At 41.5% G+C, this 23,151-nt stretch overlaps 1 protein-coding gene across 1 annotated transcript in view; it reads right to left on the bottom strand.

The window, feature by feature from the left end:
* Window positions 1-23,151, bottom strand: part of Rip11 (Rab11 interacting protein) — a 76,038-nt gene that overhangs the window by 25,576 nt on the left and 27,311 nt on the right. The window contains exons 3-8 of the mRNA XM_080280810.1: window positions 20,667-20,772; window positions 8,549-8,686; window positions 7,526-7,689; window positions 2,048-2,113; window positions 1,047-1,207; window positions 778-862 (exon numbers count right to left, since the gene is read on the bottom strand). Of these exons, the coding sequence (XP_080136936.1) occupies window positions 778-862; window positions 1,047-1,207; window positions 2,048-2,113; window positions 7,526-7,689; window positions 8,549-8,686; window positions 20,667-20,772 (720 nt within the window). The remainder of the gene's footprint in view (window positions 1-777; window positions 863-1,046; window positions 1,208-2,047; window positions 2,114-7,525; window positions 7,690-8,548; window positions 8,687-20,666; window positions 20,773-23,151) is intronic.

Raw genomic sequence — 23,151 nt, 5'->3', positions numbered from 1 at the left:
TAAAAGTTTGGTAGCAGCAGGAACAAACTACAAAAAATATCCTTTTGGTGAAGGGGATCATTAAAAATTCATCCACTCATAAAAAAGAATGATCATAAGGCTTACTAATATAGTATTCTATAAAATAAAGCATTTTTTGCTGAAAATTATTCAGAACTTATCAATAAAACACACAGACACAATCAATATAAAATCATACAAAAAAAGGAACCTAAAGCACCATTAGCATAAAAAAATGTATAATAACACTTCCATCAAAATTCTGTTCTAGCTACAAGCAACAAGCCTTTACTGGTGCAGTCATGGACAATACAGTATTTTATAATGGTTCATGTTTCCTGGAGAGTAAAACAGTATAAAGTGCTAGGGATGGAAAGGAAAGAGGAAGAAGGGCTAAAAAGGAAGGGTGACTCAGAAAGTGAGAGAAGTATGAAAGGACAAGGTAACATGGGGATGGTTTTGTCACAGCCATGCCCTGTCTAGAGATTACTGGGATGATGCAAGGTGTTGGGAATGATGATGACAATAATTATAATGATGCAGATGAATATATAAAGAAAGATAAAGACAGAGCCAGAGACGATGAATGAGATGAGACAGATACAACGACAGAGAACAAATGAAAATGAAGATGAACATACAAATCAAGACAACGACTGCCCAGAAATGTGTAAGGTTAGTGTGCAAATCGTGACTCCTGGAAATACATGTTAGGGAACCATATAACCATACAATTTATACACCCTAATGTACAGAAAATGGGAAGAGCATACATACCGTGAGACTCCTGGAGAGATGAACCTCGGGACAATGTGCTGTACGGACTGCTTGATCTGGTGTTCACTCGCACCTCCTCATCAAACTGAATGAAAGAAATAAAATAAAAAAATAAAATAACACCATGCTTCCAGTTAAGGACTGGAAGCAAAACCAGCTAATTACTTCCCCAAAACTATTGGCAGCTGTCAGTAAAAAATGAAATATAAAATGCATAAAAGAATTGCAATAATATGGTAACAAAAACAAATTAATGCCACCAAACTCACCCCAAAGTCGTCATCTTCACTGTCTGATATAACGCCTGGGTCGGCATCACCCGCACGTTGCCGGGACCGGCCAAGCTCCTGGGGGAAACCATGACTCCCTTCGCTCTCCTTTCTCTTATGTTTTTTACCTGGTTTCTGGGCTATTTTGTCAATTTTGTGACCTGCAGATAATAACCTGTTAGTATCATAAACTGTTGCAACACAACACCATTATTATCATCATACTAAGCAGCAGCAGTAACAGCGTTCGTACTCCATTGCCCACTCCTGTGTTCACTCTGATTTCACTTTTTTTTTTTTTTTTTTTTTTTTTTTTTAATGTGCTCGACTCTGGGCATAGGCTTCTCAGCCTGCTCTCAAGGCCCAGTAGTCCTCCTACATATCGTACACCTCTACATGTCACCACTTCGGCGCTAACACCCACCGTCCATATTGAATACATGCTAGGGCTGTCTCATACAGGACTGGTGTATTGGTATTAGCGGGGGTATTTTTACGACATGTCGGTGGGTCTTCTGGTAGATCGGTAAACTATGCCGTAATGAAATTCAAATCCTTAAACTGTTCCCTGCACCAGTGGGGATTTGAACCTGGGTCCGGTAGGACCGCAAGCCACCTCTCTACCGATTGAGCCACCGCCTCCCCCAACTAAATATGTATTTCCTCTTATGATGGTCTAATGCTACACAACACTGCATTCTTTAAACAGTAATATACCCTTGTATTACCAAAATGGCTTTCAAGATTTAGTCCCATTCCCAATATTACTTTTGGCATGAACTTGTACAATCTTACAATGAAGTTTGTAAAATATATTCAACATAAACTTCTACTATCTTCAATATAAGAACACACAGTATACTATATTCAACATTAATTTCATGTCTTTATAACAAGACTGTATATAATATTCAACATAAATTTCAAAAATGATTAAAAAATAGCTTTCACCATAAACTTCTGGAATCTTCACTGTTATAAAAAATTCTCACTATACTTACTGACAGACTTTGCAAAGCTCTTCAAGTTGGCTTTTTCTTTGCTTCCTAAGCTCATTAAACTTCCTCCTGGAAAAAAAAAAAAAAGTGTACCATCAATTAACAGAGAAAATTAATGTAGTCTAAGAAACAAATACTTTTCCAATTCTATCTGAATATCAAATACAACTGGAAAATTTTTTAAAAACCTTATCTTGTCTAATACACATTCCTGTGGTCTGATTATTCCGCAATGTATTCACTACAACCCACTGCCAAAATGTTGCCCACAAAAAAAATGTAAAGTAAACCCTCCATATACAGAATGCTCTTTTAACTAAATTCAGTTTTAATGACCACCCTGAGCTGGCTGTACATTACAGCATGTTCATTTAACAAATTTTTGTTCAGTAAAATAATGGACAGGTGGGACACCGACAAGACTGGCGTCCCTACACACACACACAAACACACACACATACACACTTAGTGGGGCCTATCTATGATATTATAAGATTTTCCATAGAAAGTGGAGAGCTACCTAGTGAATGGAAAACAGAAAAATACAGTTCTGATTTATAAAGGTGGTAACAGGGAGGTCCTGCTTAACTACAGACCAAAGTCCCTCACTAGTATAGTCTGCAAACTGTGTTAAATTTCATCAGAAAAAGATGGATAAAATTCAACTTATTGAGCTTCTATAGTAGAATGGTAGATATTGTTCAAGAAAGGGAAGGATGGGTAGACTGCATTTACCTGGCTATAAAGAAGGCATTTGATAGAGTGCCACACATAAGACTATTATAGAAACTGAAAACCTATGGAGGTGCACATGGGAAATTGTTGAAATGGATGGAAATTATTTGATGGAAAAACAAATGAGATCCGTAATAACAGACAAGTTTTCCCAGTGGAAAAAGGTAACTAGTGTAGTGCCCCAGGGTTTGGTTTGGCCCCAATTATGTTCTTGATATATATAAATGACATGCCTGAAGGGCTGAGTACTTATAAGAGTTTATTTGCTGATGATGCAAAAATTATGTATATTAAAGAAGTAAATTGTTGTAAGGTTTAACAAAAAGATCTAGTTAAACTCTATAAGTGGAGTCAAATGTGGAAAATGGAATTCAATACTAATAAATGTCATGTCCTGAAAATGGGAGTCAGTGAAAAGAGACCGAGGTATGTGTAAAGATGGGAGATGAAAAGAAAAGGACACACGATAACCTATCGACAGAGAGACATAAACAGGATTCGGAGGGCTAGGTTTACAATGGAAGAGTTGAGAGGTAAGATGGGACTGGAGTGTATTGGTGATGTGATGAGAAGATGAAGACTGAGGTGATCTGGGCATGTGGAGAGGATGGGGGACGATAACTGGGTGCAGAAAGTGAGAAGCATTAATATTACGGTTGGGTTGCAAAGGGCAGACCAAAAAAAGACCAGGGATGAGGTCATTAAGTGTGACCTCAGGGTTAAGGAACAGAACAGAGAGGTTGCCTGAGATCAAGCAGCATGGACAGCCACCATTAGGTGACCAACTTCGACACATGCAGGCATGTTGGAGCCTTCAAAAACAAAACAAAAAAAACAAAATGATTACTGGAGGAACTTACAGACTACTGACCAACATGAAAATGGCATTCAATTATATGGAAGAAAAGATGCTGAGAGAGTTAATACTGACCATGATAAGACCGAGACTGGAATACAGTATGCTGCAGAGATATAGTCACCACATTTTAAAAAGTATACCACTAAACTAGAAAGAATACAAAGGATAGCTACAAAATTGACACCAAGCTTTAGGGAGTTGTCTTATGAGGAAAGATTAGAAAAGATGAAATTGCCAACCCTGAGACAAAGAAGAGAGAGGGAAGATTTAATTGCTATGTCTAGAGGAGTAAGAAGAATAGAACAGGTGGACAGAGAGGACCTCTTTGTGAAAGATGATGGAAGAACAAGAAGACACAAATTAAAGTAGAAGAAGAGTCGATGCCTTAGCGATGTAAAAAAAAACTTAGTTTTCCAAAAAAGAACTATAGACAAATGGAATAATTTGGAGGAGGAGGTGGTGCGAGCAGAGAGCATCCATATGTTTAAATCTAGATTGGATAATAAACAATTGTAGAAATGAGACAGGACAACATGAGCATAGCTCAAATCCTGTATAATACAATTATGTAAATACAGTAAGGTAAATACACGTGAACTCTGGAACTGTCTCCCTCTGTCTGTATTTCCTGCTTCCTATGATCTCCAGTCTTTCAAACGCAGTGTGTCCAGGCATCTCGAAATGATCGGACCTTGAATTTGGCTCTCTCTTGTATTTTGTTTTTCTCTTGGAAGGAACAACAATTGCGGGCTCGCAGCCTTTGGTTCCTTCTTCCTCGCATAAAAAAAAAAAAAAAAAAAAAAAAAAAAAAAAAAAAAATGCACGCACGCGTGCTCCTCATCTCGTAGAACGTCTCATCAGTCTCTGGGTGACCAGCATTGTGAGAGGAGCCATAAACAGAGCATTTATTGAGAAAAAGAGCCAGACCTAGCTGTATGTTACTGCATATGACTGTATGGCCAAACAACACTATAATTAACACTAATTAACAATTTTCATTCAGTAAAAGTCACGATGCCTGGGACATAACCGAACAGCATGGTGTTCGGGTTTAACATCAAGGGTCTGGAACCAACTATAGTCACAGCGCACAACTCTGAGGTTGTCATTATCATAACCTGACAACCTACCAGTCAAAAGTGTGTCCAGTTTTGTATCATATTATACACGAACCATATTATTATGCACGAATACAGTATATTATACATGAATATTATTAGATACAAAGATATTATACACGAATCACATGAGTCTCATATTACTGGATACATGAAATCGGATGCACTGTTAAGGGTAGGTTGCTAGGGCGTGAAAATAACCTCAGAGTCGCATGCTGTGACTGTAAGTTTGTTATATCGAGGGTGTACTGTATATGTATGGATAGTTTTTTTTTGTTATATCGAGGGTGTACTGTATATGTATGGATAGTTTTTTTTAAACAGCATTTCTGATGACTAAAACCTGTCGAATCATGAAAAAGTTGCATGGTTATGGTTATTTTATCTTAGGTATATGAGTACTGTACTCTGCATTCATTCACTACTACCTGTCCTGTATAAGTGTTACAGGTGCTCTTAAAATCAGAAGTTCCCTAACACTTTCCTGCCAGCTATGGCAATGAAGGGTGTTGAATGAAATAAGTACACAAGAAAAGAGTATGAGAAGGATGGATACTTCATGACATTTAGGGAGAAATGAGTAATATGAATGACAAAGACAATCCTGGCTGGGATCTGTCAGCAAACCTTTCCTCATGACAGGATATTTACCATAAAACCAAATATACCAAAGTAAATAAGGGTTCAGTTGACTTTACACTTAAAACATGATAATGGTCTCTATTCAGGCTGCTTCCAGGTGATTCCATTCACCATACGAAAGACCATTCATACTGATAAGTTAGAAATGCAGCTGTCTCTATTAATCCTTTCATGACAACGTCTTATGGTGGCATAAATATAGATAAATAACATCATAACAGAGCAATAAGAAGTTAACTGACACTGTTTCAAATCCCTTCACTATCCAACTTCTTTCCTACTATGACTAAAACAGTCTTATGCAAAAAATATAACTCCCTTCTTAACCCTTTGCTGTTATGGACATAGATAAATACACAGCTTTATGCTTATCAAAACCAGACAAACTTATTCAGCTTTATATTAAAAAAAAAAATAATAATAATAATAATAATAATAACAAAAATAAAAAAGGACCAAAAGCTACATACTCTCAGGTACCTTAACTCAAACTACAGATTATACAATTTTTACTTATACAAATCCTGTCATTTGACCCTTCCAACCTGGTGATCTATTTTTTCAGGTTAATTCTTCCTGCATCCAGATTATTAAAGTCAACTTTAGAAATAATTCTCGAACTGAAGGAGGTTAGATTTTATCTCCATTATTCCCCACACTACCTGGGACTCCTCAAAGTTAAATAGAATCAACTTAAAGTAGCAAGAATGAAACAAAATACATCATTAGAGTAAATGGGCTGATGGTCTACAAGCTACCATACTCTGATTAAACTCTTCAATCTTGCTGCTGTTCTCAGATACTTTGTTCAGACCACCTACAGATAAAAAGATGTTCTGGCAAATAAAGAGTTCACAACTTTATTACAATTATACACAGATTCACCCTTTATTGTCCCATTAGAAAAGTAGCAACCCTGGACTTGGCTACTCAGTCCCAACAATTAAAAATTCAGGCTGACCAGTTACTAATCCCCAAGTGGCATTATGTAAGCAATAAACCCTAACTACCCCTTGGCTTCAAACCATTATACACTACATCCACTTGGAGTACCATATCCTCCTACACCACCAGGAGTCTAATGTTGGCCATACTTTTATTGCTCGATATATTAAATGGTTTCCTCAGTTATACAAACTCATTTATTTTGTCACTCAGTGCAGAGCCACCTAAAGGTAGCATTACATCAAGTGAGTGGATGATAGCTCCCTCATCTACCCACTACAGTACAATGATTAATTTCTTCACCGATAAATATGTGATGTACTCTTAAGTACAGGGTATATCATTTAAACTAACTACTGTGCATCAAGTATGTTAAACTGAGAGATATTACAGCAGCTAAAGAATTCACTGCTACCTCAATTTTTCAGTATTAAACAAACCAGTACTTTTATCTACAATACTTAATCATGCTACGAGTTGAGAAAAATCATTAGCAGTCAAAGATTAACGTACATACCAAGATTTTTCAGCGACGTTTTGGAATCACTCTTTTCTTTTCCTGGCGATTTTGTTCATTAAAAAAAAAAAATCATTAGCAACCAAAGATAAATACAGTATATATACAGTACGGGCAGCCTTCATTTCAGGTCACAGTATGTTAAAACAAATCTCATAATCTTTTCTAAACAAATGATGCTGTACAATTGGGAGAACTGGCAAATCAGCATCACAGTAAAACTTTAATAATTTTTTGTAAAACACGTGGACCTGACTGAAACAATAATGAAAATAATACATTATTCACAAATACTAATACTAAATCAAAATAAAAAGAACTGAAGAATTATTCTACATTTTTTTTACACCATTACTGATATGGCATCTTTTTCATTTTCACTTGACACAACAGGCAGATTTTTTTAGTTGCAGACTAACTATACAGTACATGATTATCCTGTACAGTATCCAGTTCAAAGGAATTATAAACAGTAAAGACATTATACAATATATAACCAGCAACTACTGTAGATATTTTTTCTGCAATGTTAATGAATTATTCTTTTCATATGACACATCTGTACATCAGGTAAAAATTTCAAATACAACATTCAGAATAACTTGGGTACTGAAGATTATAATAGCTTAGGGGAATTATTAATATTAAAAAATTATTGTACATACCTAGATTTTTCAGCGACGTTATTGATTTATTCTTTTCTTTTTTATTTGAGACATCAAGAAGGGAGCCTGATTTAACTGTGAATGCAATTTTAATCTCCAGCTCCCCCCTTTCCTTCTCCCCCTTCTTCTTGTCCTTGTCTGGCTTGCCCTTCAGCCGATGCCATCTGTAAGAACAAGAATATAGTAAAACCATGATTAAGTCAGGACTCGATAAGCTGCAACTTTAGATTATGTATGAGTGGCTAGGCTCTCACACTTTTTAATAGGTCAGAATATTCTATTAAAAAAAAATAATAATAATTCTTACCCCTACTGAGATGTAGGAGATCAATGCTCAGCTACCATGCTCCACTACATCAAGAGTTGATAACTAGCCTACTTTCCTGGTGGCATTATATGATTAAAACCTTCAGTCACCTCTTGTGGAGTGAAACAATGCAAATGCTATGGCTGTCACTCAGAATGAGGTGTTCTAACCCCTTCAATCGGATGACATATTTTGCATTTCTATTCTGTGTCATCTGGACAATTTTGTAAAACTTCCAAGTGATATCAAACAGTGACAGGGCTAATGAGGGCTATATCTAACCCCTCCAGTTCAAAAAGTCACATCAAGCTAAATAAAACTGACATGCAGCACCAAGAATAAAACAAAAGATAAAGTATGTCATCTGGCTGAAGGAGTTAAATAAATACACTCCCAATACAAACTGTCAACACACCACCTCATTTCAATAACAGCACCTCTGTGAAAGAATTAAATCATACTGCTACAAGTCTTGTAGTGAAACAAGTTCCATTAAGTCTCTGCAATCTAGAATCAAAACTGCTTTTCTATAACCTTCATTTCCTCTTGTTTGCATCAAACTCACATATGCAAATGCTAAAAAATAACACAGATTCATATATTCTACCCTTCTCTGTATTCCTGGGCCCTCTTGTATACTCAAACTCTAAGGCTCTCAAATTATTATTATTATATATATATATATATATATATATATATATATATATAAATCATACCTGTTTCTGGGCCTCTCATAGACGTCAAACTCTGAGAGGGGTAAGTTGACCATTCCAAGGAACTCATCCAGGCCGATAGCATTGCGATGGTAGACTGTAAGGGTCACTGATGCTGTGTTGCCCTGGGTGGGTATGGCTCTGCAGGTGAAAAAAGGAGGTGGTTCATTACAGTGCTTATAATTATGTTACAGAAATCATAGAAAACAAGATAATTCCCTGTACCTGCATAATTAATGCCTTCAGTCTGATGGTGTCTTGTTTTATCCAGACAATCTCATTCAGCTTTGGAAAGACATCTCATACTAAGAAAGTTCATGAATTCGATACCTAACACCTTGTTCCACAAAGCTGAAGAAATATAGATGATGGCAACAGGAATAAAAGATGTAATCAAAGTGACAGGGTTACTGTCATATGGAAAGATGCATTATTGTATTTTCACTTGTACTTTATCACCTGTGTAGTTGAAGACAAAAATATCAATCCACATTGTACATGAACATTAATTAAACTCTTACATAATTTTTGGAAAAGCTTGTTGCATTCCACAGATCATGATCAAGCTCAGTGTCATTATTAACCAAAGTGAATTGAATCAATGCTTATATTCACAAACGAACATTATCAAAACCATAAAAGGACAATTACCAACTCTTTCTCCATTACCAGAATCACAAACAATGTAGAAATAACAGACAACAGAAAACAATAGTCCATCTCTCTCTAATTAGCGAAGACTTACACTCCCACAGAAAAACAATATGCAGGAAATATGCATAATACAACACACACAATTGGAGTATATGGGAGAGTGATGTGAATTCCCCATTAAAACCAAAACAATGGGACTCTGGACAATGAAACACAAGACAACAATGCAACAATCAAACAAATAGCTCTAATATGCAAGAAATGCCAGGAGGTCAATTATGGATGATGTGACAAAGTACAGTAATGTAACATCTATTCGTTTATATACTGTATATTTGTTTTTGAAAGCAGTGATAAGAAACAGGGAAGTGAGCATGGAAGTGAAAAAGTTACTACATGACAGTATTGTGATACCAACTCTAATGTATGGAAGTGAAGTTTGGACATTGTTGGAAGGACACAAGTCAAGAGTGAGAGCAGTGGAAATGAGTTATTTAAGAGGAGCCTGTGGAGTCACATGGAGAGACAGGCTGACGAATGAGGATATAAAGGAGCATTGTGGTGTGGATGTGGATGTGATAGGAGTGTTATGAGGAACACACTGAGGTGGTTTGGCCATGTGGAGAGGATGGAGGGTGAAAGACTGACGAAGAGAGTGTATGTGAGTGAGGTGGAGGGGGGAAGAGGGAGGGGGAGGCCAAGGATGAGATGGAGGGATGGGGTGGAGAGGTATATGAGAAAGGGGGATGTGAGTTGGAAGCAGGGCAGTGAAATGGCGGGGGACAGGACGACGTGGAGGCGATTTGTTTGTGGCCACCCCAAACGGGATTGAGGCGTCTGGCAATAGATAGATAGATAGATATTTGTTTATCTATACTTCCTTACCTACTTACATATCATTATCTATATGTATCTACCTATCTACCTATTTATCTGTCTGTCTTTTGCCTGACAATGTACACTGTAAAGTGTGGCCTTGATAAAAAGACCAACAAGCATTTCTGTCCCTACTCAACAACACTCACTCTCTCCAATCTTATGACACCTCTTAATCTACTCATCACAACTGGCCCACTATTAACACCTATTAGGTGTTTTCTTTCAGTTAGAGCTACCAAACAATTTTACTCAACACAGGAGCCAGTACTCATACAGAAAGGGATCACACAGGAGGATAATCATATGTGTCACCTGGCTCCACTCCCACACACCTGACTCACCTACTTCTTTATCTCTCCTACCCCACCATCTCACCTAGCCTCACACACCCATACTGGAGACATGAGGTTATGTTCTCCTAAAGCCCTTTTATTCCAACTTGGCCTAAAATTTCCTGCTCTCCATCTTCAGTTCTGAGTTGAAACAATAGAATAGAGGAGAAAATTGTGCTAGTCACTAAGAAGCGCTATGGAAACGGTGCAGAGTCATAAGATTGTCTTCTTCTTCCATTGAGCTGCATGAAACAATTACAAAAAATAAATAAATAAATAAATAAATAAATAGGGTCCATGTTAGTGTAAATGGCGTGATGTTTAACTGGCTCCAGAACACACCATCCTTTAAGATTTTATTTGCACTTGCATCTTAATATTCTCAGATATATTTCTGAGATATATATTTTTGAATCTCGATATAATGCAGTACAATATGTAGTAATAAATTACATGAGGATATTAACTGATCATGTGAAAAATACCGTAAATGCCAAGGAATAAAGTTATACTACATGAAAATACAGAACTATCATGTGTGTGTGTGTGTGTGTGTGTGTGTGTGTGTAGTGGGGGGGAACTGTGCGATAACATAAAGATAAATAAATGACAGGACAAATAAATGTGAGATCAGAGGTGGTGAGAGAGCCAGATGGACGGACAGTGGGTATTGGTGCTATGAGGGTGAGGTGAGCCTGTGGTGTGGCTACGGTGAGACCGGAAGAATTGGGATAACAAGGTGGGGTCAATCACATGCAAATACCCCCCACCAACCCCCACCCTATCCCCACTTACTCCCACCCGTCCCCCTCCCCCTCCCCACCGACCTACCACCATCTCCCACACCTACTTTCAGTATTATCTGCATTACAATCAATTACTGTCATCACTACTACTGCTGCTGCTGCTGCTGCTGCTGCTACTACGACTACCACTACTACTACACCGAACGGTAATATTAAAACAATGAGATCCATTGAAAAACATTAAAAAAATAATAAAGTGGTGGCCAAAATTAACCTTTTCCCATGCTGGAGAGAGAGAGAGAGAGAGAGAGAGAGAGAGAGAGAGAGAGAGAGAGAGAGAGAGTGGCGTATTGGATACAAAAGCATTTTCCACAACCTAATCAATTCAGCAAACAAAGAAAAGTAAATACAAAAGACGAAGATACAATAAATACATGAATAGCAGCGTTGATCCGGAAAAAAAAGCAAATCAGGAAAAATATATACATAGGTTAGGAGGATAAATCAAAACTAAACAAACACACTTCTCAGTCTAATTAGGAATTCTCACATCTGCCTGGCGTGGAAAAGAGAAGAGGGAGGTGGAGGTGGAAGAGGGGAAATGGAAAGGGGAAGGCAATTAGATGGAAGAGGAACGAAGAGAAGGGGAGAGGAGGGGGAGGGAAAGATTAGAGAGGTAAAGGAGGAAAAGAGGAAGAAGAGAGGGGGAGGGGGACGGGGAGGGGAAGAGGAAAGGGGAAGGGGTAGGTGAAGGGGAAGGGGAAAAGGAAGGTGGAGGTGGAGGGGAAGGGGAAGGTGCAGGGGGAGGGGAAGGGGAAGGTCCAGGGGGAGGGGAAGGGGAAGGTCCAGGGGGAGGGGAAGGGGAAGGTCCAGGGGGAGGGGAAGGGGAAGGTCCAGGGGGAGGGGAAGGGGAAGGTGCAGGGGGAGTGGAAGGGGAAGGTGGAGGGGGAGGGGAAGGGGACAGTGGAGGGGGGAAGGGGACGGTGGAGGGGGGAAGGGGACGGTGGAGGGGGGAAGGGGACGGTGGAGGGGGGAAGGGGACGGTGGAGAGGGAGGGGAAGGGGACGGTGGAGAGGGAGGGGAAGGGGGAGGGGAGGAAGGGGAAGGGGGAGGGGAGGAAGGGGAAGGTGGAGGGGGGAAGGGGAATGGGGAGGTGGAGGGGAAGGGGAAGGTGGAGGGGAAGGTGGAGGGGGGAAGGGGAAGGTGGAGGGGGGAAGGGGAAGGTGGAGGGGAAGGTGGAGGGGGGAAGGGGAAGGTGGAGGGGAAGGTGGAGGGGGGAAGGGGAAGGTGGAGGGGGGAAGGGGAATGGGGAGGTGGAGGGGAAGGGGAAGGTGGAGGGGGGAAGGGGAAGGGAGGAAGTGAAACTGGTTAATATAGCCTTGAAAGCACCACTACCAACCCACACATTCCTTCACTGTAATACCTATAAGCACGTACAACACACCTCAGTACGTCTGTGTAGTACGTGCTACTATCCATCCACCTATCCTGTATTATTATTATTATTATTATTATTATCTAACTCTCTCTCTCTTTAGATCTGGTTCTCTCCCTCCCTCCCTATCTATCTACCTATCCATCAATCCATCCATCCACCCATCGCTTCCCTGACGCAGCATCCAGTAAGAAGAGGCCTCAACAAAAGGACTACGGCATTCCTGTCACATCCAGCCTGAAGCTAAGCACTGCACTCCTAAACCATGCACGCAGCGACGCAATAAACACACACGTGTACAGTACCTGTGTGTAAGTGACTTAGTCCTACACCAACATGACTCCAAATACCTGGTACATACATACATATACATAAATGCACAAATAAGCTAAAATAAATATCAACTATTACATACATATATACATACATATATACCTGCATGCACACATACATACACTAATATCAACTCAGAAAATCTAACACACACACACACACACACAAATACGCATAGCCTACGCAATTTCTCTCTCTCTCTCTCTCTCTCTCTGGGGTGGGGAAGGTTACATGATGCGTTCTTAATTACTTAATGATTTACTCCATCCAGGTCATTAGGGTGATCTATGGTCGAAGGGAGGGGAGGGGAGGGGAGGGGAGGGGAGGGGGAAGAAATCTGAGAGGGAGCTGGTGATTGAGAAAGAGGATGTGGGAAAGGGAGAGGAAGATGGAGGGGGAAGGGAAGGGGAAGATGGGGGGGGAAAGGGAGAAGACGAAAGGGATGAGATGAGGGGAAGTAATGTGGAATGGAGAGAGAGAGAGAGAGAGAGAGAGAGAAAAGACGAGAGAGGATGGAGGGAAGAGAAAGCTGGGGGAAGGAGGGGAGAAAGGAATTAGGAGACGAAATGGGGTGAAGGAGACAGGAGATTAGGGGAGAATGAGAGGGGAGGGAAAAAGAGGAGATGTAGGAAATGGAGAGATGGGAGAGATGGTGATGGGGAGAGAGAGAGAAATTGGAGGGGATGGTGGGAAGGGGAAGAGGAGGAGAGGAAAGGAGAGGAAGAGGGGGGATGGGAGAGGAGGAGGAGAAGGAATAATTACAGCAGAACCTCCTCCCCACCCCGCCAGAAATCCACTCTCTCTACGCAGGAGGGGAAGACCGAGAAAGATGTGGAATTAAGTGGTGGAGCACAGGAGGGAGGGCGGCTTGAAGGGGTGGTGATTCTGAGACCACCCTGGACAGAGAGATAGATGGAGATAGAGTTGAAGGGTAAGAAAGATGGACAGACATGTAAATAGGGACGTGAAGATGTTGTCTCTCTCTCTCTCTCTCTCTCTCTCTCTCTCTCTCTCCCACCCACCTACCCACAGAGAGAGAGAGAGAGAGAGAGAGAGAGAGAGAGAGAGGCATAAGGACTATAGATACTGGGACAACTAAAGATACATATAAGTAGACATCCAACGAAACATACATACATACATGCATGAGCACACAAATACATACAAACATATATACAAACATTAACTACGTTTTTTAAGAGCGGGTTTAATTCTATACAGGTAAATATGATACACGTGATTGGGAAGGGATCTGGGGGAGAAACTAGCCAGGACTGGTCACGTGGGAAGCGGAGTAGGTAGGTAGGTAGGTAAAGTTGACAGGTAGGTGAGTGGGTGGACAGGCAGGCAAGAAGATTCAAAGGAAGGAAGGAAGGAATGAAGGTAGATAGATCGGTAGGGCGGTAAACAGGTAGTTAAGCAGACACGTAAGCATGTAGGTACAGGCAGAAAGACGGGTAAGTGCACAGATTAAACTTCAGCAGACATACACAGCTAAAGATGCACGTGAACACACAGTAACGCTATATTCTGTATACATTTAAACGGATATCTTAATCTCTTATCAGTTCACACGAGGCCAGATTTCTTCCTCAAAAGAAAGTCATAACGAGTTGCCCCTTCCCTCACGCTGGCTCCGTAGAAATGAAAATATAATAACAAATACACTATATAAGTAAAAATGAAAGTATCGATAAACAAACAGATCGAATGCCATTATATCCCTGTGCCGCAATAATAATATAGCAACATCCTGGCGACTACGATAGCAAAGAGGAAGTTTCACACACACACACACACACACACACACACACACACACACACACACACACACAGATAGAGAGAGACCATATTCCTACCCACTTTATGGACAATCTTACATCCTGAAGACTGATAGCATCAAGAATTTCACAGACAGGGAGACACAGACAGCAAGACAGATAAAGACACACAAGGCAAGCTCCATTCTCCTATATAAAAATAATCTATAACACGCTGTGAATGTCCTACCACCAATACAGACAGACAGTTGAATATACCTACACCTATACAGAAAAATGGGCATAACACATAGGAGATAAAGGTGCATACAGAGAGATAAACAAAGAGTAACTTTTCCTGTTTGCCGTACACGTTAACAGCATCCTGAGGGCTGTGATAGCAAGGAGATAGCTTGTGGGTCCCTGGTTTCAGTGTCTAGCATCTAACTAACCTAATCAAATCTAACCTAACCTAGTCTAACCCAACCCAACCGATCCTCTACCCAACACTATCCTACCCTAACCTGACCAAAGGTATCTTACCCAATCTGACCCCCCCCCAAAAAAAAAAAAAAAAAAAAAATCTAGCCTATTCTAGTTTGATATATATTTTAATCAGACCCAGCCCATCCTAACTCAGCCTAGTCCAACCAAACCAAACTTAACCTACCACAGCTCAACGTAGCCTAGCCTTACCCAACAACTAAACCTTACCTAACATAAACTAACTCCCCAATCTAACCTTGCCTAACAAAATCCAAGCTAAATTACCCGAAGAAAAATAGTCTAACTTGACCTCACCTACCCTAACCTAACCTAACTTACCTTAGTCTACCACACCCAAAGTAACCTAATCAGACTCAATCAACCTAACTTCTAACCTTATCTGACCACACAGAGCTTTCATTCTTATCTATAGCCTTATACAGCTGACTTAAAATGGTAATCGTTATCAGTGTGTTATCACAAGGCAATATGCGTGTGTGTGTGTGTGTGTGTGTGTGTGTGTGTGTGTGTGTGTGTGTGTGTGTGTGTGTGTGTGAGAGAGAGAGAGAGAGAGAGAGAGAGAGAGAGAGAGAATCTTGAAAACAGAGACAGCAGCACAACCCTGGTATCAGCTGATCTGCACCCGTGACGTCACTTCCCTGGGTTATGACGTCATCGAGCCATTGTTGACATTTTCCACTGCTGCCGGATTCAAAGTGACAATGGGGCGTGTTCTCACTGCCTAGGGATATTTCGTAACACCTCTTCCTCTGCGATTAATTCTTGCCTGTTACACATTAACAGGCTCTTGTTCTGTTACTGACGAAAATTGTGTCGATATACGGTAAGTCGATACTTTCCCCTTCAGATACACATGATACAGATTAACATAAAGAGAAATACGTCTATGCGTTATACAAACTGAGGCATAGATAGACAGATAGATAGGTTTAATATTTAACACAGACATACCACAGATAAAGATAAACCTAGATGGAAATACAGTGACATAAAACAGATGATATGTGACGGTGTGTGAGGCAGAAGACTACTGGGACCCAGGGAACGGGTTGCCTACAGTCACGTCCAGAATAAAAAACAAAAGGCTAGCAGATACACCTACAGATGAAAAGGTACTTACATGTACAAATAGTCAATCTGCTTCATATATATACTAAGCCTATACAAACTAACACAGACATAGGCCTACAGAAAGATGGACAGAAAGAGACAGAAACAGACGGACAAAGACAAAGACAGACATAGCCTACAAAAGCAGCAGCAGTTCACTGTACTCTGTTGGTGGTTGGTGTGTTAGTAAGAACTGTGGCACAACATAGCATTTGGTCACTTCCTACATAAATGCATGTATACATACATAAATACATATATACAAACATATACCGGTATCATTCTTTACTCCTTGCACAACTCTCTCTCTCTCTCTCGTACTATCACCCCTACCACTCCTCTCCCTCTCACTATATCACCCCTTGCACTTACCACTATCACAGTTCTCTGTCAACACTACCACCATGTTATGCTCTCTCTCTCTCTCTCTCTCTCTCTCTCTCTCACACACACACACACACACACACACACACACACACACACACACACACACACACACACATTTTTACTAAAGATAAACCACCTAACCAAATGCTCTTCACCTCCCCCCAGCAATGCTTAGTGACCCTGCAGGTGAGCGGAGGTAGAGGTGACCTTAAAAGGGTCAAAGGTCACGAGGGCAGTCAGGGGGGCAGTCTGGCTAGCGGGTTTACTGGGACTGGGGCGAGGAAAAACAGGTCTGTGGTATGTCGAGGTGGGTAGAAGAAGGGGGAAGGGAGGTGGAGACAAATGGTAAGAAGGAGAAAAGAGAAGCGAAGACAGCAGAGGGGAAGGGAAGAGATGGCTGAAGAGAACTGTTAAAGAGGAGAGAAGAGGCGAGAGGACAGGAGATGAGAGGAATGGAGAGGACGAAGTAGGAGATGAGAGGAGAATGAGAAGAGGAGGAATAAATGTTTAAAAGAGGAGAGGTAAGAGAAGATGACGAGGCAAAGACACTAAAAGCCATAAGACAAGACTAGGGTGAGGAGGCTAACATATTTACAAAGGGCACACACAAACACAGACCATGCAGATCTTAGAGTCCCAACACATACAAGAACCGGTCTTAAATGGTGTAAAATCTATACCTTTGTTTTGTAAGAAAAGGATAATACACCAAAAGGATGGTCGGATACTAAAATTAGAGAGAGAGAGAGAGAGAGAGTAGGTGCTGGTGACGAAGATTTATAACACACAACAGTTACTCCAGGAAACAGCCATGAACTTTACGATCCAAGAATATAAACGATGTGAGTGAGTGAGCGAGTGGGTGAGCAAGTATACATGAGCGAGTACGTGGGTGAGTGAGAGATTGTGTGAATGAGTGAGAGTTTGCGAAGACACCAGAATGACAGAGTAAATATTCGTGCACACAAACTTTATAAAAATACAAAATATGGACAGAGAGACAGACAGACGGCCAGATATAGATCGGCTGATAAAGACAGATAAAGAGAGATAGAAATATACTGTAGATACATGGATGGATGAACAGACATAGACAAAAACTGGTATAGAAGTTGCGCCCGTGCTGTGGTCTACGCCTTTATAATCTGTCACGGTCTCATACAGTTTATTGCGGCTCTTAGGTCTCTCTCTCTCTCTCTCTCTCTCTCTCTCTCTCTCTCTTATATCTGCCCTCCCTTCCTTCCTTTCTGGACTGGGAGGGAGGCTCTACTACACATTCAAGCTGCTGTGTGTGTGTGTGTGTGTGTGTGTGTGTGTGTGTGTGTGTGTGTGTGAGAGAGAGAGAGAGAGAGAGAGAGAGAGAGAAATGATGTGTAGAGAGGTGAGGTGTAGTGAGACGGACCGCTATACAAGTCCTAACCTAGCCTAGCCTGTAGGTAGTAGTCCGTTACCTAGCACCCCCCCCCCTCTCTCTCTCTCCCCGTAAGCCCTTACTCCACTTCAAAACACCCGCATTCCCATACCACTCATCTTCTTCCTCCATCCCCCTCTCCCCTCCCTTCTCTCTTTCCTTCCTTCTTTTTTCCTCCTCTTCTCTATTGTCTTTCCTCACATTCTCTTCTTCCTCCTGTTTTTCTCTTCTAACCTCTTTTATCTTTTCTCCTTCACTTCTGCAATTTCTCTTCATCTTCCTTCTCTCCCTTCCTTGTTACCTTCTTTTCTCCATTCCTTCTTCCACTCTCCCTCTCCTAATTCCTATAATCTCTTCCTTCTCCTTGTCTCCTTTCCGATTTCCTTCTTACCTTTCGTCCTCCTTCTCTTCCTCCGAACCTAGCCTACCGGGTATTCTTCTTCCTCCTCCTCCTCTTTGCTTCTTCATTTACCCTCCAGCAGACAGTAATGCAAGAGTGCAACCCAAACTAACCACTACACCACCTGACACACACACACACACACACACACACACACATTTCCTCTCCCCCCCCTCTCGTAACTTCCTGAGGCCATAAAGTAATGCTCATAAGTGGTGCGATAATAAAAAGTACAATCAACCACTACAAATACTCACATGCAATCTTCTTTTCCTGGCTAACAACTCATAACAAAGTAACCCTAGCATGACACACTAACATAACACTAGGACCACAATACACCCTACATCTCATAACAAAATAAGCACTTCAATCATATAACTAATAACTCACATGAACATACAACAAAATAACATAGCTTTCACATAACAGTGAAGTCTTTATCATAACAACGCCAAACAACATAGTATCTTAACTCGTGACTCATAAAATAAGTCATATCTATCACAGCACATACCACTTTAAAAAAAAAAATCGAAAAGAATAACATGACTTTCTACCACAATATTCATCATGCTGTGCGACAACCCTGGTCTAAAGTACCCATTGTTCTCTCTCTCTCTCTCTCTCTCTCTCTCTCTCTCTCTCTCTCTCTCTCTCTCTCTCTCTCTCTCTCTCTCCAAAATGAAAGGAGGAACTGAATGGGAAGTGAAAATGAAACAAGGAACTGAATGAAAGAGAAAATAAAGTGAAAGGGAAGGAAACAGGAGGAAGAAGGAGATGAGGAAGGGGAGGGGGAGGGAGAGGAAAGGAAGTGAACAGGTGGAGAGAACGGATGGAGAGGGAGTGGGGGTGAGGGATGGAGATGGGAGGAAGAGGGATGAAGAAGGGAGGGAGGAAGAGGGATGGAAGTGGGAGGGAGAGGGAGAGAAATGGGAGGATAAGGAAGAGATAAGTGGGAGGAGGAAGAAGAGAGAAGTGGGAGAGAAGAAAGAGGGAAGTGAGAGAAGGAAAAAGGGATGAGAAGAACAAACATGAAGGGCAAAGAGTGGATGGGAAGGAAAGAGAGGGGGGAAGGAAAGTAAACGGATGGGGAAGGTAAGTAAGAAGGATGTAGGAGGTGGAACGAAGAGGGAGGAGAGAAGGAAAGAAGAGAAAGGCATGGATGGATAGATGAAGGGAGGGAGAGAGGGAGGAAAGGAATGGCAGGGAGGAAGGGAGGAAGAAGGGAAGTAAGGGGAAGGGGTGGAGGTGCTTGGAGGTAAACGTCACCTGTTGTTTACCGTCTGAGTCAACCTTACGTGCTTGTTGTACAAACCACACCTTCCTTCTCTCTCTCTTCTCTTTTCTCCTGTGTGTGTGTGTGTGTGTGTGTGTGTGTGTGTGTGTGTGTGTGTGTGTGTGTTTCCTTCTTGTATGCATTCCTACCCGTCTCATTTATTTCCTGCCTTACCTTACATCACTCTCCTTTTCTGGCTCACCATACCTTAACTTTCTGCCTAACCTGCCTCACCTTCCTGTCTGACTCATCCCTATTCTTATCTCATCCTTCTTGTACCTCTCTCTCTCTCTCTCTCTCTCTCTCTCTCTCTCAATCCCTGCCCTAACTAATTTTCCTCCCCTCCTCCCAGTTCCGCCTTTCTAACTGTATTTCCACCTCTCGCTCTGCTTCTTCTCCCGTCTCTTGCTCTTCTTCCTCTTCTTCGTCGTCGTTCTCCTCCTCCTCTTCCTCTTTTCCCAGCACTCCATAGGCTTCTTCCATTTATGCTTTCTTCTTCCACTCCCTCTCACCACTCCAAGTTACCCTACCTCACGTATTCTTCAAATCTATCCTTCAGCTTCGTACTCGCTCTTCGTCCTCAGTACACACACACACACACACACACACACACACACACACACACACACACACACACACACACACACACACACGAAAAAAACGCAACACCCGTTCTTCCGTGGGTATAATAATAGTAAATATAATAATAACAATAATAATAATAACACCATTATCACCATCACCACCACCACCACCTACAACAACAAAATAATAATAATAATAATACCATCACCACCACCACCACCAACACCAATAACAACAACAATAACAAGAATAGTAATAATAATAATAGTAATAATAATAATAACAATAATAATAATAACTCACAGTTCACACTCCTCATGCCACTCCACGTTACTGGTCGCCTTCTCTTTGATCGAGGTCTGGAACTTGTCCTTACCCAGGGCGATAACAACGAAGGCGTCATTCGTGTCTGTGAGGGAGAGAGGGGGAGGGGTAAGTGGGTATGAAGTGGGGCGTGAGTGGGGATAGGAACTGAGAAAGGCGTGAGTGGGAATGGTGGGAATATGAGGGAAGTGAGTGGACGAATGGGCATTAGGAGAGAGGGGGTATGAGTGAGGCGAGAGGGAGTGGGAGAGGTGAGTGGGTTTAGAAGGGGGTGTGACTGGAGAGGAATGGGGATATGGAATGCATTTTTTTTTTTTAATGCAAGAAAGAACCAAAGGCCAGGAGCCCGCAAAATTGTTCCCTCCAAGTGAAAAGAAAAATACGAGAGCCAAATTCAAAAGAGAGAGAGAGAGAAAACGATGCGAGTAGGATGTCAAAGGGGTAGATGTGAGGAAATTATCTGAGTGGCAAGGTGGTGATATGAGTGATGACAGTTGAAAAGGTGAGTGGGGAGGAGAGGGAGATGAGTAAGGGAAAGGGATGAGCGAGAGAGGAGGAATGGATTAAAAGTAAGGGGGATGAGAAAGCAGGGAATAACGGGAGGGGGGGGTAACGTTACAGAAAGCTACAAGGACATACCGTGAATGATGTTGCCAGGAAAACAATACTACTTTAGTTGTGAGAGAAAACTATAGTGGAGAAAGGGAGATAATGGAATGAAGTGACTGGGGGAGAGGGAGGGGAGGATGGGGGAGAAAAGGAAATAAAGGAGTAGGTGGGGAAGAGCAAGGGGTGGAGTGGAGGAGGGAGGAGAATGAGTGGGAGAGAAAGAAGGTTGTAGATTGGGATGGGCCACTCAATGCTGCCTACACATGCACATGATGATGGTACGGGTCATACGCCCCTCTAACGCAATCAAGGACACACACACACACACACACACACACACACACACACACACACACACACACACACACACACACACACACCTAAGAGCCGCAATAAACTGTATGAGACCGTGACAGGTTATAAAGGCGCAGACCACAGCACGGGCGCAACTTCTATACCATTTTTTGTCAGTCTGTCCATCCGTCAGTGTATCTATATTTCTGTCTCTGTTCATCTGTCTATATCAGCCAATCTATATCTGGCCGTCTGTCTGTCTGTCTGTCCATAGTGTCGGGCTCGTAATCGTGAGGTTGCGAGTTCGCGCCCTGCCCGGTGGCTGGCGTGCTGGGAGGGGTAGCGCTCTCCTGTAACCCTAGCAGTGCTATATGATCTGATGAGGTCTAGCTCGGGGATTAATCCCATTTCCCTTTACACCGCTCGCTGGTGCAGTGGTAACGCTCTCGCCTGCCAACTGGTGGACGGGAGTTCGCGCCTCGCTCAGGTTGCGAAAAGTTTCACTGACGAAGTGGGTGGTTACTGTCCCCCTTGAGCAAGGGGACGGGTGTGTGGGTGTGTGAAGGTCACAGCCTTGCCCTTAGATCGGACTACATGAGCTCTCAGCTCCCTTCCGGGAGGGTAAAAGCTGACGATCACGACCATCAAGTGATCCTGACCGACCCGGTGAATTACACACACACGCAAGCGGAACACATACTGTACGTACACTATTTTTAACTTACCATATCTCACACAATAATGTTTACTCTCTCTCTCTCTCTCTCTCTCTAACCACCCCACCATTACCACATCAATCACCCTATTAATACCAAACAGTCAATTGGATCTCTCAGCTTTCCAAACAATCTTCACCACAGTCGCTAATTACGGTACAAAAGCAATGTAGTTTCACCTTAATATGGCCCAGATTTTCGTCCTTTTGCGGATAATTTCACATAACTACGTGTCAGAATATGATAAATGCTGGGGCTCAACAACCTCTCCTTAACACTTCTTCATGACTAACACCGTGGTGTAAATATAGTTGTAGCACAGTAGCAGCGAAAAGACTGATAGAGCTCTACCCCTGATCCATAGCTCCTCTTCGTGACTAGCATCGTAATGTTAATCTATTGCTACAGCTCAGCATTCAAGAAGGAGATGGCGATTCTACAAGTTCAAGAAATAACAGTATATTTCCCATTGTAAATTTAGCCCCCGTAATGCCAGAAGTCTCATCCCAAGCTCAAAATAATAATAATAATAATCCATCCACCCATCATCCAATCCAGTGCTGCTCCATAATAAATAAATAAAAGGTGGCAACAGGACATTAGACAAAATATACTAATATTATGGGTGGCTCTGTGAATTAAGCTGATACTCGTATTTTTATTCAATTTTCTTAATATAAAGTTACATGTACAGTATGTGAATAATTTGTTTACTTATTTACTTACCATCAAATTTATAAGCCTATTTACTTATATCCTTTTTTTATATTTAGTTATTCCAGTATTAATTATTTGCATGCTATATTCTTTTCAGTTTTTTTTATCAGCTAATTTCTATTTTATAT

This window comes from Coenobita brevimanus, chromosome 86 (assembly GCF_032717465.1).
Source record: "Coenobita brevimanus isolate Jiangsu-jjx chromosome 86, ASM3271746v2, whole genome shotgun sequence".
NCBI lineage: Eukaryota > Metazoa > Arthropoda > Malacostraca > Decapoda > Coenobitidae > Coenobita > Coenobita brevimanus.
Note: the sequence above shows the minus strand (reverse complement) of the source record. Positions and strands in the feature narration are given on the sequence as shown.